General features: G+C 58.5%; 3 protein-coding genes across 3 annotated transcripts; all 3 read right to left on the bottom strand.

Moving 5' to 3' along the window:
- Positions 1-5,064: 5,064 nt before the first annotated feature.
- On the bottom strand, positions 5,065-5,694 carry LSCM1_01254 (uncharacterized protein; the record flags this gene model as incomplete). Its single annotated transcript, XM_067318876.1, has 1 exon — positions 5,065-5,694. The coding sequence occupies one exon, from the start codon at positions 5,692-5,694 to the stop codon at positions 5,065-5,067; it is 630 nt and encodes a 209-aa protein (XP_067174981.1).
- Positions 5,695-6,860: 1,166 nt separating this feature from the next.
- Positions 6,861-9,038, bottom strand: LSCM1_01253 (uncharacterized protein; the record flags this gene model as incomplete). The annotated part of the gene is made up of 1 exon (XM_067318875.1): positions 6,861-9,038. One exon carries the CDS (start codon positions 9,036-9,038, stop codon positions 6,861-6,863), a length of 2,178 nt encoding a protein of 725 aa, XP_067174980.1.
- A 4,897-nt stretch (positions 9,039-13,935) lies between these two features.
- LSCM1_01252 (uncharacterized protein) lies at positions 13,936-16,689 on the bottom strand (the record flags this gene model as incomplete). Its single annotated transcript, XM_067318874.1, has 1 exon — positions 13,936-16,689. One exon carries the CDS (start codon positions 16,687-16,689, stop codon positions 13,936-13,938), a length of 2,754 nt encoding a protein of 917 aa, XP_067174979.1.
- Positions 16,690-17,256: the final 567 nt, after the last annotated feature.

The raw sequence follows: 17,256 nt of genomic DNA, 5'->3' as shown, positions 1-17,256 counted from the left end.
AACACAAAGAAAGGGAGACCAAAGGGAAAAAAAACGGGGCACAGAGAAAAGAGTGCGCGGAACGGAGACAAGAGAAGGCGGCCAGACGGAAAAGACGAGAAGAAACGCCCGCCCGTCAGGACGAAGGGAGGGACTCCAGATGGAGGGGGAGCGCAGTGGAAGGGGTGCGTCAGACCAGGGATGATTGTGTATAGAAGAGGTTGCCTCTCTCCGTCTGTATGTGTGTGAGTCAGTGTGTGTGTGTGAGCGGGGAGGGAGTCTACAAACTTGTCGCTTCGTGCGCACAGCTCTTGCTAAATTGAGGGTGAGTCAGTCTGCTAGTATCGCTGCTGGTAGAACAAGCACACATTCGAGACAGGAAGGCCCAAAGAGGTAGAGGTTGAGCTCGATGAGCACCGCGCACAGGTCACAACAAAAGAGAGAGGAGGTTGGAAGCGAAAGATAGAGGTAGATAAAAGGGAAACGCCGACAGTAATCGGGTGTGAGTGGCCTACTCAACGAGACGCGAAGCTGAGGGAAAGAGAAAACGAGAATCGTGAAGAATGGCCACTGAATCAACCTCCACCGCACACCTTTCCTCGCCCGGAGTCGTGCGAGGTGCGTGCGAGTGCAGGTGAGTCTGTGCAAAGTTAGGAGAGAGAGAGCACAGAGGAAGGATGTGCGCGCACACACAGAGACAGACACTCAGGCAGGCGTTGAGAAAATCTCGAGATGATGAATGTGAAGCGAGGACAATGCAGGAGCGGCTAAGCAATGAGCTGAGGTCACGCACACGCACACGCAGCCTACGGGAAAGAAGCGGAAGGGGGGCGTGGAAAAAAAAGCGCGCACTATATATATGTGTGTGTGTGGCTGTGTGTGAGAGATGATGCAGTGGACGAGACAACACGAAAGCAACGAGAGAGAAAAAGGGCTTTCTTGAAATTACGAAAGGAACAATACGACGAAAATAAGCGAAAAAGTGTGTGCGTGTTCGTGTGCCGACGAGCGCTCCACGGGGCGGCGAGCAAGAGCCGGAAACAGATGGCGGAGAGCACGAAACTGTAAGATGCTTTCTGTGAAAAGATTTCGTCCGCCTCAACGCAGAAATGCGCCAGGCTCTGACAAGACTACCTGATGATGTCGCTATTGCGTGTACGTGTGCGAGAGCCAGCTCCAAGGCGGCAAGCAGCACAGGAAAAGAAAAACGAGCTGGACAGGTGGCAAGAGAAGAGCACTGGAAGAGGAACGAGGAGATGAGAGGCAGGAGCGTAAAACTTGTGCCTCGGTGGTCGGCGTCTGTGAGCACGGCTTCAGTGGCCCCTCGCGCTGCTCGGACTGTATGCCTGAAACGCAGGCGCACACACTCACACTTTCTCCTCAAGCTGTACACTCCTGCTCTCTCTCTCTCCGCTTTATGTCCCAAGTCGAGACGGTCGCCGAGATGGCAGAAGCGGAACAGCAACAACAGAAAGGATGCGAGCAGGTAAAGAAAAGCACGCGAATCACCACTGAGAAAAAAAGAGACTGAGGAAACGAAGAGGAAAACCACACGAGAGGCACACACAGACACGCACACACACGCGAAAAAAAAGAGGGAAAAAGTGACACCGCCCCCCTCCCTCTAACGCTATCGCTGCTTCGTGTGCTTTCGTATTCAGACTGTTTCCCTCGCCCTCGATGCCTCTTCGACTAATGAATCCCTTTCGATTAGGTGCGTTCTGATAAGCTTTGTTTGTACGCTAAGCCAATCGTCCTCGCCGTGGGTCCGCTTTAATGCGCCGTTCTTCTCCACCCTTGTTTTGATTATTTGTTCGCTCCTTTGTATTGTGCTGTCTATGAGGCCCCTCTTTCTCTCTCTTTCTCCCCTGCGCCTTCCTCTCCGGAGCGCGCAGAGTGCGCGCGAGCTTCTCCTTACTCGGGTAGTGCACAGCAGCCGTACAGCGCACTACAAGAGAAGACAGCAGATGGCAAGGCTTGTATTCTTCGCTTGTGCTTGCGTGTATGAACACGCATGCACTCCTTGTCCTGTCTGCGGCAGTAGTGAACTTGATACAGGGCGCGAGCACTACCGCGGGGAAGGGGGCAGCGAGGTGCAGGTGTGATGGGTGATGGTGAGGGTAAGGGAGGGGAGGGGAAGGGCTCGCCTCGAACTCAACGAGTGTCGAGAAAGATGCTGTGTTCGCGTGTGAAAAAAAGAAAAGGGCACGAGGATCTGAGAACGATACGTATGACCTTCACGAGGACTCTCTCGCGCGCGCGTGCGTGCGTGCGTGCACGCTCACGAGCGGGGGTAGGGTGCAACGAAGCAGCGCGTACAAGAAAAAAGGCGAGCAAAGTCCTCTTGTGCGCGTCCGCCGTTGTGGGTCGTAATCCACTGCAAGGGCTCGACGACGGTATGTGCTGATGGCCGCCGGTACAAATTGCAAAGAGCGCGAGAAGGGATAGACAGAAAGAGAGGAGAGAGGGAAGGCGTCCGTGTAAGGCGAGAGAAGGGAGACTAGAAAAGAAAAAAAAACAGCAAAGAGAGCGTGGGAACAGAAAAAAAAAGGGCGAAGAAACAGAGGGTCGAGAGAAGCGAGAAAGAGAATAGAACGTGTGTTGAGTGAGTGAAGGGAGGGAGAGACAGGGATGGGAAGGAGGGGAAGGGAGTGGCGGGCAGCCGAATCGGCTAGCGAGGAAAACGGCAAGGAAACGAAAAAAAAAGAGAACAGAAGAGAGGAGCTACAAAAATGGCGAGATGACACAGATCAGGAAATTAAAGTCGAGAACGGTCGAGTGAAAAAAAGCGGAGAGGCACAGCAAAGAGCTTTTTTGATGTGTTGGAGCAGTTGGACGTCGGATGATCAAGAAGGCCCCCCCCGTGAGGCGCGGGTGCGTTGCGTGTGACATTGTTCATCGGCACAGTGATGTGTGGTGGAATGAGAAGGGAGTGAGGGTGTTTGATGTAGACATGACCGAGAGGGTCCACTTGCCATGCGTGGCAAGAGGAAGGAGGGGAAGGGCAGCTCCAGTGAGAGCACCACTGCCCTACTGGCAACGCCAGCTAGGGGCACCGCAATGCTGCCGTGCGTGTGTGATGGTGGGATTGGGGTGGGGGGAACGCACGGCTACACGTTTACTCGTGCACTTCACAAGTAGAGTGCAGGAGAGGGAACGGGATTCGATGCACGAATAGCGACCCAGCACTTTCCTCGCATACCCGCTTACGGAGCCACTCGCCACTCCCACAGCGCGATGTCACAGTCTCGTGATGAGACGCGCCTACGATATTTTGTTTTCATCTTTTCACCGCTTCCTCCCCTTACGCCGGCCCGCGACGAACCGCACAATGGCGAGAGGCGAAAACATAAATGATATAAGAAAGAGCGCCCAAAAATGCGTGGAGAGCCTCCGTTTACGCGGCGACTCCCTTGCCACAGAAAAGAAAGCGCGGCTCCGCTCTGTCAGGCCCATCCCAGGCCCATCGCCTCATGCAAAGCAGCCGTAGGCGAGCCCTTACAACAGCGCGCTGGCTCGGTCAGCTGAACGTGGTCCCTGCCTCATACTCAGCCCACCCCCGGCTCGCAGGTCGCCTCACAGCCGCCCTCATCAGGCCAGGCCTCACCTCGTGCATCCTCGTGGGGGTGGCTCCCGATCCCCACACAGGCGGATCACTGGCAGCCAAGCGAGACGCCCTTGATTCGCACTCGCCCGTCGCCCATCATGGGCGTGGCGCAGACGTCCTCACTGTCCCCGATGGCTCCGGCGTACCGCCATCCAGCACACGACCGCCCACATCGGTCGAGATGCACCGCTCGAGCCGCGCTTCGGTCGTGAGGGATCGGCCCTCACCCCACCAGAGGTTGTTTTGCCTGTGGTACGGGTAGGGGTTGCTGGGCTTTCCCACGGAGCGAGCACGGAGCACAAAGGTACTGGGTACGAAGGCGACACTCGTCACCAGGAAGAACAGGTAACGGAAACGTCAAGAGGGCTCACGTACGTTGAGTTGCACGGGAGACGGCGCTGAAAGGCACCTGCGACAGTAACAGGCCGAGACGAAACAGAAAATGCGCATGCAGTCACACACTGTCGAATACACGATGCGGCGCGGCGACACCAAGAAAGGAATGTGGCGAGACACCTTGTCCTTCACGACTGCCAGCAGAACAGGGTGTCCCGATGGGGTAGGATTCAATGATTGAGCCCACCACCGAGAAGGCTGCGGTGCGCAGATGCGCTGGCTGAGGCGAGCAGCTGCGGTTTGCCGCCTCAACGTGAGCACACGCAACGGCGATGCTCAGTGAACACACATACAGCAGACCACAAACGCCTAGAAGTCCTCAAAGAGCACAGCGACGCAAGAAAAAAAACAAAGTGGAAGTGGAAGGGTGCGGTAGTGGTGGCGAGTGCACGTGCGCAACTCACATGAGCGCCCCACCACTCCGTGGCCGCTGGCAAGGACCTTACCTCCCTTTGTAAACTCCGAAATGTTCACACAGGGGGACGCCGTTGGTGCATTTGGCACTCGCCCGGCTCTTCGGCTTCTCCGCCTCCGACGCACCTCTTTCTCTCTGTGGCAACGATGGTCTTCTCCCCCCCTCAGAGGCGCAATTCGGCCCCCCTCTTTATCTTCCTCAAGAGACCGTGTCTGCTGCCTCGGGGATCAACGCCGTACCAACTCACCTCCCCGGCACACCAGCACCGATGCGCACGCGTGGATGCGAAACGAACGCGACCAAAAGAGGGAAAGAGAGAAGCATCAAAGGCAGCACAAAAGACAGAGTCGCACGTTGGGCTGTACTCGTGCGCCATTGCAGATGCTGGAGAGAGAAAGAAAGAAAGAGGGGGGACGACGAGTAGATGCGCGGTGACGCGAGTAGGCGAGGAGCCGCAGGCGCAGGAAAGACCGCTACCGTTACCTCATGTTACACCTTCAAAACGACGGGTTTACGCCGTCATGCCGGCCACCGGAACCCCTCTCACGCATGAACTTGGCCGCAGGGTGGCGGCGCGGGAGAAGGTGTGGGTCCTATGCCGCATCTTCTCCCCAGCCTTCAGTCCATTCCCTCGCGCACACGCGCGCACAGACTGCGTCGGTGGAGTCTACCAGCTCTTCGCCTTGCTGAAGTCACCTTTCACGATAACGTGACCGCGGTTGACACCGCTGTCGAGCGGCGCCTCCTCCTTCACCTTCAACTCCTTGAACTTGCGGGAGCTGTTGCTCTTGAAGAAGAGGCTCAGCTTGCGATCAAGGTCTTCGATGGTTGTAGCGGCCTCCGATTCGCACGGCTGCTTCTCCTGCTGCTGCTGCTGCTGTTGCTCCTGCTGCTTCAGCACACTCTTCTGGCTCTCCACCACCTTGAAGCCTTGCTCCTTCGCCGACTGCTTCTGGCGCTCACTAACTTTGGCATGGGCGTTGGTACGGTGGCTCTCCTCCTTTGCCTGGCGGCGGTTGCGGATGTTGTCCAGCGTTTGCGGCGCCACAGTCTTGCTGTCGGTGATCATTCCAGACGGGCTCCGGGCGACCTCACGCGCAATGAGCTGCTCCGTGGCGAGATCCAGTACGTCGTCCACGTACCTTTGCGATGGACGCTGCGACCTCTTGGAGCGCGGCTTGCGAACAGGAGCGATCGAGTCGCCGCCGACCTCCGACTTGCTGATGCTTTGGAAGATGAACATCATGATAAAGATGCCCGCTAGGGCCATACCGATCGGGATGAGGTAGTCGAGCATGCTGGAAGCAGCAGGGCGGTGCTGGGTGTAAAGTGGGTAGAAGGAGCAACGTATGGCAAAGACTGAGGGTCAAACCGCTGACAACGGCCCTTCAGCAAGCAACGACGGTGCGGAAAGAAAGAAAAAGGGAGAAGACGCGAATGATACGTGTGCGACCTGTGGGAGAGGGGGCGGAAGAAGACTGAGGTGCCAGCGAACAAAAAAAAGAGAGAGAAAGCGAGCGAGCGATGGAGGCGGAGGCGAGAGGAGAGAGCGCGCGAGAGACGGAACGCGCAGGGGATGTGGAAATGGCGAAGACATGGTAGCGCCCGGGGCGAAGACAAGACGCGCGTCAAGGGGGTGCGGGGGGCTCCCATCAAAATCTGTGAGCGGCGAGCACCAAAGGCGGTAGCGAATGCGGGGGCCTATCGCGGAGAGAGAGAGAGACCTGGAGAGGCCGTAGAGGGGGGCTGAGAGGTTGCCGTGCAAAGAGGCTATCGACATGGCAGCATGATCTGGTACAGTGCCTGCAGAACTATGTATATATCCCCATAGAAAAGGTTCACAGTAACCACACATCATGGCCGGTCACCCGCGCGCAGAGGTGCGTCGCGACCACATCGATCGCGACTTGCCCTGAATGAGGGAGGGGGAGAATGAGATCATCAACCGGCCACACGGGAGAAGGGAATCGCAGCGATGGAAAAGAAGAGGGAGGGAGGGAGTGCCCGAGCAGCACTCCAACACCCACGCCTACCCGAGACGCGGCGCAAAAAGAGAAACGCCACGCTCTCTCTCTTCCTCTCTTCCATCTCCCCTCACGCCTCATCTCTTCACTCACATATCCACAGGCGTCGTTGCCGACGAATCGGCTCCGCTGTTGCTGGGGCTGTGCTGAGTAGAGGGTGTGATGTTCCGTACCTCGGGCGCGCCTCACTCAAGTCGCGACAAACTGAGTGTCCCCAGAGAAGTGTGCTAACACAGCGCACTCACCATATTTCACATGACGCAAGAAGAGCGCGCATTAGTCGAGACGTCAGGTCGTCATCTATCGCACGACCGGATCAGGAAGACGACACTTGCACGCATGCGTGTCTCGCCACACACACACATGCACACACACACATATTAACGCATACAAATGTGGCAGGAGCTCCTCCTCCGCAAGAGCGTCGACGCTTTCCCCATTACTTGAAAAGCTTTTCGTTTGGCGGCAGCTTCGACTTGATCACCGCCGCAGACGCTAGTAGGTAGTTGCTGCGCCTGACACCGTGCAAAAAAAAGGGAAGGTATCTATTAACGGTGCTGCCTACGGGGTAGATGCATCGAAAGCCGCCGGCGCACTCCAGCTCCTCCTCGTACTCGCGCAACGTGAGCGCCTCGGCCTTTGAGAGGAGCGAGTCCTCGTTGGTTGGGTCGTTGAAGGACGCTAACAGCGGCCGCTCCATGATGCGCGAGCTGGAAAGGGGGTGCTTACCAAATTTGTACGTGCGCTCCCCCGCCTGTCGCTGAATCCCGCGCGGTACGTAGATGCCCTCGGCGTTGTTAGGGTCCAGCTGGCTATCCCGGCGGTACGGAATGACGCGAACCAGCGTTAGCAGATGCGACAGCATACGGCACTTCACAGCCTTGTCGAGAGGACTTCCTGTCGCCAGCGAGGGCATGATGTTAACCTCCAGCAGTCGCACTTTGAGATTGTCGTCTGCCATCAAGTCCAGCCCGAATAGCTCGAAGCAGTTGCGCCCGCTGCTATCGGCGCAGTTGTGCGTCACCTCCTCCACCACGTTGTGCTCGATGCTGAGGAATGTCTTCACCACAACATCATCGCACTCTGCCTGGATGCGGTTCCACGCCTCCAGCCCCAGGGGGTGGTGCGACGCCAAGTGTCGTTTGAAGTCGGAGAGGCACCACTTGATGTCAAGCGGGTCATCGCTCTCGTAGTCCTTGCCGCTACTTCCCTTGCTAAGCTCCGCCGTTTTGTTGACAGAGTAATTGGTGAGGTGCACATGAATGTTGTCGAGGTCCTGGTCGGGGCCGCGGTACTTCTTGGCCGCGAAGCGCACGAGGCCCTCATCAAAGAGGTAAATCCGCAACGGATCGAATGAGGTGACAACGCAGTACAGTCGCAGGTCGAACTTGCGGCCGAAGATGAGCAAGGGGTTGCCAATGTACCGCTGGCACACCATCTCCTTCTCTCGCCCCACGCCTCGTGGAATGGGTGGCACGCCCTTGAAGAGATAAATTCCTCGTCCACAGCTGGACGCCCCAGGCTTCACAATGTAGATGAGCGGTTTCTCTGGGGTGCCCGGGTTCATCTCCGCATCTCGGCGCAGATCCGCTTCGTCTTGTGGAATGAGAAAGGACTTGGGGACAATGTCAAAGGCATCGTCGCCGAAGTAGCGCTGCATGCGGCGAATGTTATAGGCCAGTCGATCCTTGCGGCCAACACCCCACGTACCAGGAAAGTGGTTCACCTTCTGGTATGGGTTCAGCGAGGATAGGGTGTAGACGGTGGCCCGCTTCGCCCACAATATGTTGAAGTCCTTGTTGGAGTCAGTGTATCTAAGTCCGCCCGCCTCGAAGGCCTTAATGACAGCGTTGAAGGCGACAGCGCCGGGGCCAATCTTGTACAGTCCCATGCGATTTAGGTTATTCTCCCGCACGGAGACGAAGGAGAGCGCGAAATCAGCGCGGTCGTTGGGGTGCAACTCTTCGTTGATTTTCCTTGGTGACCCTCGCCGGTCCACCACGTCGCGAGAAGACTGACCGTACGACGTCGGGAAGAAGAAGCTCGCAGCAGAGGAAGGGTAGATGGGCATCACCACCGTAAACAGCTTCCGCTTTTCAGCGACGCACAGGGCCAGGTTCTCCTCGTCATCCTCAGATCCGTGAGCAAGCGAGGACGTCGTGGTGCAGGTGGAGTACCCCATCGCGGAGCTCGACACGCAGCTAAGCGCGCCCACGCTCGCGTCGCTCCTCGCCGCGGTGCGCGAAGACGAGCGAGAGACCGCCGCAGTCCCTGTGGGGACGTAGTGCGGGTCGGAGAAGTCCTTTCCTGTGGGATCCGTCACGTACTTGCCCACGATAATGGGCGGGTAGTCACTCACCCGGTAAGTGCTCTTGCGCGTGATCTTGTCTGTGTCCTCTTTGCCTTGCTGCGCATCCCACCACAGACTCTGCGGGTACAGCGATGGCGTCGATGAAGACGTCGGCACAGCCAAGTCGCGCGCTATCGGGGGCAAGGGGCGTGATTGATGCACGACGCAGGCCGGCATGCGAGCCACAGCATTGCCCGGAGTGGCCGTAACAGGAGGCAGCTTGAAACTACCCGAGAGCGCCGGAAACGTGTTCGCGGACGCGTTCATCATGGCAGAGAGCTGCCGGATCAGTGCAGCTTTGCTTTTAAGCTTCGCCGTGGTGGCACGCAAAAGAACTTCCTTGCTTTCGCTTATGGACAAGACAAGAGAAAATTCTGCCCCTTTTTACGTGTGTGTGTGTGCCCTGCGCACCCTGCCGGCGAGCACTTTGTGTGTGGGCGTGCGGGTGACGGTGTCGAAATTACCAGAAAAATAAAAGTTGAAAGAAGTCAGAAGAAAGCAAAAGTGAGAATGCAAAGAAATAAAAACAAACGTACAGAAACCTTTGAGGAGAGGGGAGGGGGAGGGATGAAGGTGGGAAGGCGGATGCAGCCCACGCAAGGGCGTGCGTGTTAAGTCGAAAGTGGGCGAGTAAGGGAGGGGGTGTGAGTAGCGTCTTGCGTCGACAGTAGACAAGAGATGACAGTTAGTATCTCTGGACGACTATTTCAAGGCTGCACCATGCACGAAAAAATTTATTACGCCTCGGGACCCTCTTTCCTTCCTCCTTCCTCTTACCGTCTACGTGAGCGTACCCGCAAGCGAATAACAGTAATAGAGATACAAATATTACACAAAAAGAGGTGGGCCGTACACGCGAAAACGATGGCCTCCTCGGCACAAAAACACACACACACAAAAAAGTCGACCGTTGCCCTTCACAACGAAACACGCCGATCTGAGTGACTTTTCGTTTTGTTATATTTATGGGAAGACTTGTCGGGCCTCTCTCTAGTCTTCTTATTTTCTTTTCTGCTTATGTATCTGACCTTGTCCCGTACCATGCGCAGCAGCTCTCACTCATGCTGTAGAGAGGAGCCCACGAGATGTATTGAAGAGGCGGCCTACAGCACACAGACACATACAAACACAAAAGGAAAAAAAGAAAGAAATATACAAAAGTGCCGGAAACGGGCAGCGAGCGCAGATGACTAAAAGTGATGGGAGAAGACAAGTCCACCGCAGCGTTTCTCGCTCTGTCAGTCCACTTCGATTCTCCGGCGGCTGCAGATGTTGCGCGTGTATGTCAGAGAGAAAAGAATTGCGGAACGAGTTGTGGCAGACGTTGCACACAGATGCAGCCCAATTGAGTTAGGGGGGATGGGAAGAGAGGAAAGAATTTGAAGACAAGAGGTGAAGATGATAGGCAATTGTGTCGTGCGCACGCTCACTGTTACAAGCGCAGGCGCCGTCGTCGCAATCGAGCAGATGCGTGCGGCTAATGCTGTAGAACGTGCGTTTGTCGGCTCGCTGCAAAGGCACGCCCACGCATCGTGTGAATACCCGGGGTAATTACGTTTGGGGGGAGGGGCGGGCGGAGGCGGCATCCCAAGGGAGGATATAGAGGCGGGCGGGGTGGTCCCACGAACCGCGGCGTGGACGTGAGCAGGAGAGAAAATGCATATTGGAGAAGCGTAAGCAGTGGAAGCTGCGCATGGAGAGGAGAGAAGACACAGATGGTCTTACGAGGAAGCGCGCCGCGACCCCCTCCGACTGAGCGAGCGCCAGGGGTGTATCATAGCGCCAGTCCAACACGCACCTTACCCTTTACGACAAGGGCAAGGATAGAGTAGAGACTTGGTGCGGCTCCCCGCGCCCGCAGCGAAAGACGCACACCCTCGCGCGCCTCTCTTTCTCTCTCCCACGTGGCTCTTGGGTTGCACATCACGCAGCCATGCCTCATCAATCTGCTGGCAGGTATTCGCTTTACTTTTCCATGAATGAGTGCGCGTGGGGAGGTGAAGCGGTCACGGATTTGATATTTCGATGCGGCCATGCGCACCTCGCACACCGGCACGTTTCGCCCATTACGCGTTCGCTGTCGCATATTTGTTGTTTACTGCGCGCACATGAAAGTCGCTTCACTTCGAGACAAGTTGTTCACATCGAAAAAAAAGCAGCAGAGCAGAGGTTCCTTGCACTCAAAAAAAAGGTGAAACGAGACCCCGCCGCGTGCACAGCAATGCCATATGGAGATGACTTTATATTGCATGCAGGTCAATCGTTTGTGTGCGGTGAAGGACGCCCTTTTTCTTTCGCCGAGTCCAACTCTCTATTCCTATGCGGCACGACTGGCGCCCTCTCTCTGCCACTGAACAAATAAGGGATGCCATACCCCATGAGCCGAGAACAGCAGCGCAGTTGAACATCCCTTCCTCCTTCGACACCGTCCAATAAGATTGCCGTTTACGCGGCGACTCCCTTGCCACAGAAAAGAAAGCGCGGCTCCGCTCTGTCAGGCCCATCCCAGGCCCATCGCCTCATGCAAAGCAGCCGTAGGCGAGCCCTTACAACAGCGCGCTGGCTCGGTCAGCTGAACGTGGTCCCTGCCTCATACTCAGCCCACCCCCGGCTCGCAGGTCGCCTCACAGCCGCCCTCATCAGGCCAGGCCTCACCTCGTGCATCCTCGTGGGGGTGGCTCCCGATCCCCACACAGGCGGATCACTGGCAGCCAAGCGAGACGCCCTTGATTCGCACTCGCCCGTCGCCCATCATGGGCGTGGCGCAGACGTCCTCACTGTCCCCGATGGCTCCGGCGTACCGCCATCCAGCACACGACCGCCCACATCGGTCGAGATGCACCGCTCGAGCCGCGCTTCGGTCGTGAGGGATCGGCCCTCACCCCACCAGAGGTTGTTTTGCCTGTGGTACGGGTAGGGGTTGCTGGGCTTTCCCACGGAGCGAGCACGGAGCACAAAGGTTCTGTGGAGGGAGTAGAGCCCGCATCACAGCAACCAAGCGAAGATGAGGAGGTAGAGGCAACCTCGGCTGTCTTCGCTGAGAGTGACCCTGAAGTAGTCTGCTGACTCCGTCGCCGACTCCACCGCTGGCTGCACTGCTCGGCACGTGCCTGCAAACTTTGTGTGGCCCATCAACACGACAGCCTTCCCATTCACAGGAGGCCGCGTGGCGTAATATGGGAGGGGGGCGGGCAGTGCCTCTATCACCATTCGCATCACCTCAGGGCACTACGCTTCACCCCATTCGCACAACGCGCAGCAGATCGGCCATCCATCACCCGCAGCGAGCTGTAAGGATAACGCCCCGCCCGTATCGCGCCCTCTCCTCGACAACGCGCTAACGCTGCGGAGGGGCCGAAGCGCCGTATACGACACCGAGGGGCTGAGCAGGACCAATTCATAGGATTGGGATGGGGTGGACGTCCAGCGGTGCCCGATCCGAGTTGCGGTGGAGCAAACGGCGCCAGAAGCGACAGAGCCCCCCCAGTCCCGCTCAATAAAGCGCCCGTCAGGCGGCGGGCCGCTGGCGCTGCGCTGCCATGTCCATCGCGCTACGCGCCAGTGTGGCGGAGAAGAGCTCCAGCAAGAGGCCGTTCGCCGTTAAAGCTGCCGCGCTCGCCCGCGCCGCGGCCTGGGGTGCGCCTGCCCCCCTCGACGATCGATGCTACTCACACAAGGAGAGAGAGTGTGCGAGATAGAGCCGGCACAGGCTGCGTGCCCCGGGTTTCGACGACATCTCGTCGGCACTCTGCTCGTTGAGCGCGGAGGAAACGCCGCAGAAGAGTGCCTCTTCACCCGCTCCTGCGCGCACCGCTGCACGATGGCGCTTCTCCGCCGCACGTCAGTCCACGCCCTCTCAGGCGTGTCACATCCCGTCTCGCCTCAGCGTCCGCTTCTTCCCCTTGCAGCAGCTGCAGGCGACCCACATGAATCTGCTGAAAACGACTTCAGAGCGAGCGTTATAGGCGAGGTACCCGAGGCGGCGGATTCAGTCCATGGGCGCCTGCACCCTCTCATGCAGCAGCTGGACGATTGCGGCATTCGGGCGCAGCACACTCAGACGCCTAAGCCGTCCCTCTTCATTCCATTCGCTGCAGCGTGCAGGCTTGCGCGTGTGTGTATGTGTCTGTGGCGGGGTCGAAGGGAGTCGGAAAGGGGACGATTGATAGCCGGTGTAACGGCATTTCGACCCCGCTAATGCGGGGCCACGCGAGGCTCGGCCACACACGAGAAGCTCATGCACAGCACCCTTTCCGGAGGCCGCTTATCAACGCGCAACGAGGCCGGTGTGGAGCCTCCGCCCTCTGCGTCATGAAGCCCCCCAGTCGCATGCAGAATATTCCCGTCTCCTATCGGTCCTACGGGGTGAAGGAGAGGGGATGAAGTGAAGTAACACTACATGGAGTGCGGTGCTCTCTCTGCGTATTTGTGTCTGTGCGCATACCACGTGCTTGTTTCCGCAGAGTCTTTTACACTCACCCGTTGGTGGAGAGCGAAGATGCGAAGGTGTGAAAGAGGAGGCACTAGGACCACGGTTTGAGTGTCTGCCGCCACCATTCACTGACCATTTCACCCCCCTCACTCACTGTAGTATGAGCGCACGGAGAGGGTTCGTCAGGAGAGGGCGGGCATGACTGTTTTTGGATTAGATGTAGTTGTGAATCTCGGTCACCACAGCGATCTGCAAGGTGTCTCTACAAGGGTACAGCAATGGCGACGCACATCGCGAAACCCCAGGGGTGTGCATGTGTGCATGATGAGAGGCGCGGCCGTGACGCAGGAAGGAGCCGAAGCGGGAAGGGCAAAAAGTGGAATGAGCAATCAGAGGTAAGAAGACGGGGAGAGATATGCTTCGGACGTTGAAAACGGAGCTGACGACCGGTGATACGACGGAGGAAGGCATCGCGCAAGTCACGACGGAGACGATATTCAGCATCAGCGTCAGTGATGCTGTCAAAGCAAGGTCGTGGCCAAGTGTTGTGCACTCTTTAGTGCGCCAAATCTATTCTTTTACCGGCAAGCATGCGGCTCCAGCCTCTGCACAAGGAAGCTTTAGCCTTGCGTTGTACTGGAGGAAGAGGGCAGAAAGAGGGAGTAAGGGGAGCTTGCGGCGAGGGGCGACAAAGCGCGCCCATCCACCAGAATGACGCACAATGGCCTCACATCATGGGCGGAATCGAAGACTGTGCATGATGTCCTCGGCAGATCGCTTTCGCGTACCGTTTGGGAAGAGAGAGCTTGGCAGTGGTGTGCCTTCGGAGCTGTACAACGACGGCGATGACAATGGACGAACCGCCATGGGCTGCGAGGACGGTGCGCTGGAAGCGGTGGAGTGATGTTCGCTGTCTGGCAGCAGCAGCAGCTCATCCTCGCACTCTCCGCCCGGCCTCTTCCAGGACATGAGCCCTGTGCACTGCGGTTGCTCCTCCTGCCCAGCACCAGTTGGTCGAACGCGTGTCTCAGAGGCAGCAACTGAGGAAACTTCGTCGGGGCCCGCGGCAGCCTCTACGCCACACGTTAGCTGACGCATACGCTGAGTGCGCAGCACAGTCGCCACTCCGGTGGGCGACTTGTTAGCAGCCAGCTCCATACCGGTATCGGCGTAGCGTGCGATGCTGTAGGCTGTACGAGAAGTCCTGCCGACTTCCTCCGCCAGCCGCTCAGCGCTGGAGATGGCGGCGAGCGTCTTGGCCTGCAGCCAGGATGATGGTGCCTTCCGCTGAGCAAGCAACGTCCCGCCGGTCACGTCGTCCTCGCCTGCGCCGCCGCCGGTGGAAAAAGAGGCAGTCGCGTTCTGCGAAGCGTCAGCGACTCGCATCGCCCGCATAAATGGAAGGTCCGCCAAGGCTGTCTCCTCGCCGTTGCCCGCTTCGACTCCGTGAGAGACGTCCGCCGAAGAGAGCGGGTAGTGGAACATGACATCAACGATGGCGGACAGCACCGCTTCCTGCCGCGCGAGCGCCTCGGGGTCATCCGAAAGGAACACCTCGTCCAGCTCCCGTGAACTGCTGTACAAGCCCGGCTCGACAGCGTCCAGCGGGCACTTGAGGCTGTAGGCGGTGCGCTCCATAAGGAAGACTGCCATCGCGGCGTCCTCAAGTGTGCACACCGTCTGCAGATGCAGCTTCGCGTGTGCCTGTGCGAGGCGCACGAGGGACTCGAGGAAGCGCACTGTCACTGGCACCGCGTCGTCCAGAGCGGGAGTGGAGCCGCGCTGCCGCTGAATTTCGTAGTAGCGGCCCAAGAGGTCGGCGGCGGGGTCAGAAAGAAGAGGGCCGTCGGCGGTGGCGTATTGAGTGCGCACCCACCATAGGTACCGCGCCATCTCGTCCACCGTCAGCTCGTCCTCCTCCAGCACCGTCTGTGTCCCAGTATTTGCTCGCAGCATGTGTGATGCGATCCGGGCATCCACATCCGGCTGGGGCGTGTCCCAGAGAAGAAAAATAAAGTCAAAGCGGCTCAGCAGCGGGCCGCCAACGCCGATCTCCGTACGACCACCACGGCGGGAAGGTGGATTGCAGGCTGACAAGACTGCGCAGGCGGTGCGCAGCTTCGTGACCAGGCCACCCTTTGCCACAGAGATAGTCTGCTGCTCCATTGCCTCGTGCAGCGAGGCGCGATCCGCTGGTGAGACGGTGCGGAGCTCGTCGATGATGCAGGAGCCGCCATCACTCAGCACCAACGCTCCAGGCTCGAGCACCCACTCACCATGCTCCTTCGCGGCCGCGACTGTGAGGCCGGCGGAAGTGCTGCCCATGCCGGTCGTCGAGGTGCAGCGCGGCGCGATGGCCGCCGCAAAGCGCAGCAGCTGAGTCTTGCCTGTCGAGGGGTCGCCAACGTAGAGGCAGTGAATCGTGTTGCGCACGTGCATAGAAGTTTTCCCTCGCGTCGAGGCCCCACCGAGAGCGGAGAGCAGCACGGCTACGCGTGGGGCAAAGAGGCCCGAAAGGTGCGGGCACACAGATCGTGCCAGCGTCACGCCGCGCTTGCGCTTATTCTTGCAGAACGAGGTGAAGAAATGCTCTGGGTTGAACTTTGGCCTGTCCGTCTTGCCGCCGCGACGACGAAGCCCAACGACACCGCTCGTCGTCGTGGACGCGCCACGGTACGCTTCCATGGGAAGCACGTTAACCGCCCAGATGGCCGGCTCGATGTTGGGCCTGCTGGAAGGAAAAACATGCCGCCATTTGGGAAAGGCGAGCCCCACCACCTCTACAAACTGGCCCACTGAGCACTTCATGCTAAGCTCATCGTCCAGCGTGACGAGCACGCTACGAGGCAGGCGGCCCGACTGGTTGGACCGCTGCTGCAGCCGACACTCGGCGTAGTCCATCCAAGTCTGGCCTATCGCCTGCATCGGCTCGTGCTTGCAGGCTGGCTGCGAGCACTGCGCCTTTGCCTCTGCCGTCCGGTCAAAGGGGCTTGTGAATATTTCGGTAGTTTCACGGCATCGCGGGCACATGAGCCGCGATGCGTATGGCACCACGCGCTTGGTCGACATGCGAATGATCGACCCGCACAGCTGGACAAGCTGGCCACCTGCGGGGGGCACGGACGGCAGTCCTGTCATCGCCACTGGAACGTGCGTGAGGCGTATAGAGATGCTGCTGCTGAGTATGCCAATCTGCCCAGCCTCCGTGCACAGTGCCGCGCACTCCACTCGAAGCACATCCATGACCGCTGTCGTTTGCGTCAGCAGCGCGCAGCCGACCTCCGGGCAGACGTCGAGCAGCTTCATGCAGTCCACCTCTTGGATAAAAACAGAGCGGCCACCAGCTGCGCCCGCTGCTGTGCCGCTGCTTGTCGGATGCGGGGCGGGTGTACCGGTGCCATCGTGGGTCGATAGAGGAGCGGGCGGCTCGCTGTGATGAACGAAAAAGTACCGGATGCGTTCCCTTGTCGTCTCCGCGATCTCCATCGGAGCGCGCAACGTCCCCTCTACGTTTCCTCAACGTATTGCTCGACGGAGTCTAGCGGTGGAAGTCGCCTGCGCGTGAGTCAGGACTAATGCCAGGGGAGGGCGTGAGCCCAGAGGGAGCAAGCGTGAAGATACCGAAAAGGAAAAGAAACACAGAGAGGGCTTGGATGGTATCGGCAGAGACAAATGCGTCACAGAGGTGGAAACGGGCGTTCCTTGAGGATCGTGCGGCGATGTAACGGGTGGAGGACTGCGGTTCGGGCACGGCACATGAGGCGTTTGTGTGGCACACGTCTTGCCGTCGTCTTCCCTTTTCATTAGTGCCGTGTCTGCCGGAATGTGTGGTGTGGGAATGGGAGACGGGCAGCAGCTGTCACTGAAACCCTCCCTCTTCGCTGTCGTCAGCGAGTGCAGCACACCAACTCAGACGCGCGATGTGAAGGGTGACAGGATGGAGACCGCACATTTTTTTCGGAGAGAGGCGCGACAGTGGATGCACAGATGACCATCGAAATACAGAGAAACCGATGCAGCGGGAGTCGCTGAATCCCGCGTGCGCCAAATAGA

Source organism: Leishmania martiniquensis, chromosome 35 (assembly GCF_017916325.1).
Source record: "Leishmania martiniquensis isolate LSCM1 chromosome 35, whole genome shotgun sequence".
Lineage (NCBI taxonomy): Eukaryota > Euglenozoa > Kinetoplastea > Trypanosomatida > Trypanosomatidae > Leishmania > Leishmania martiniquensis.
This window is presented reverse-complemented; position numbering and strand designations above follow the sequence as displayed.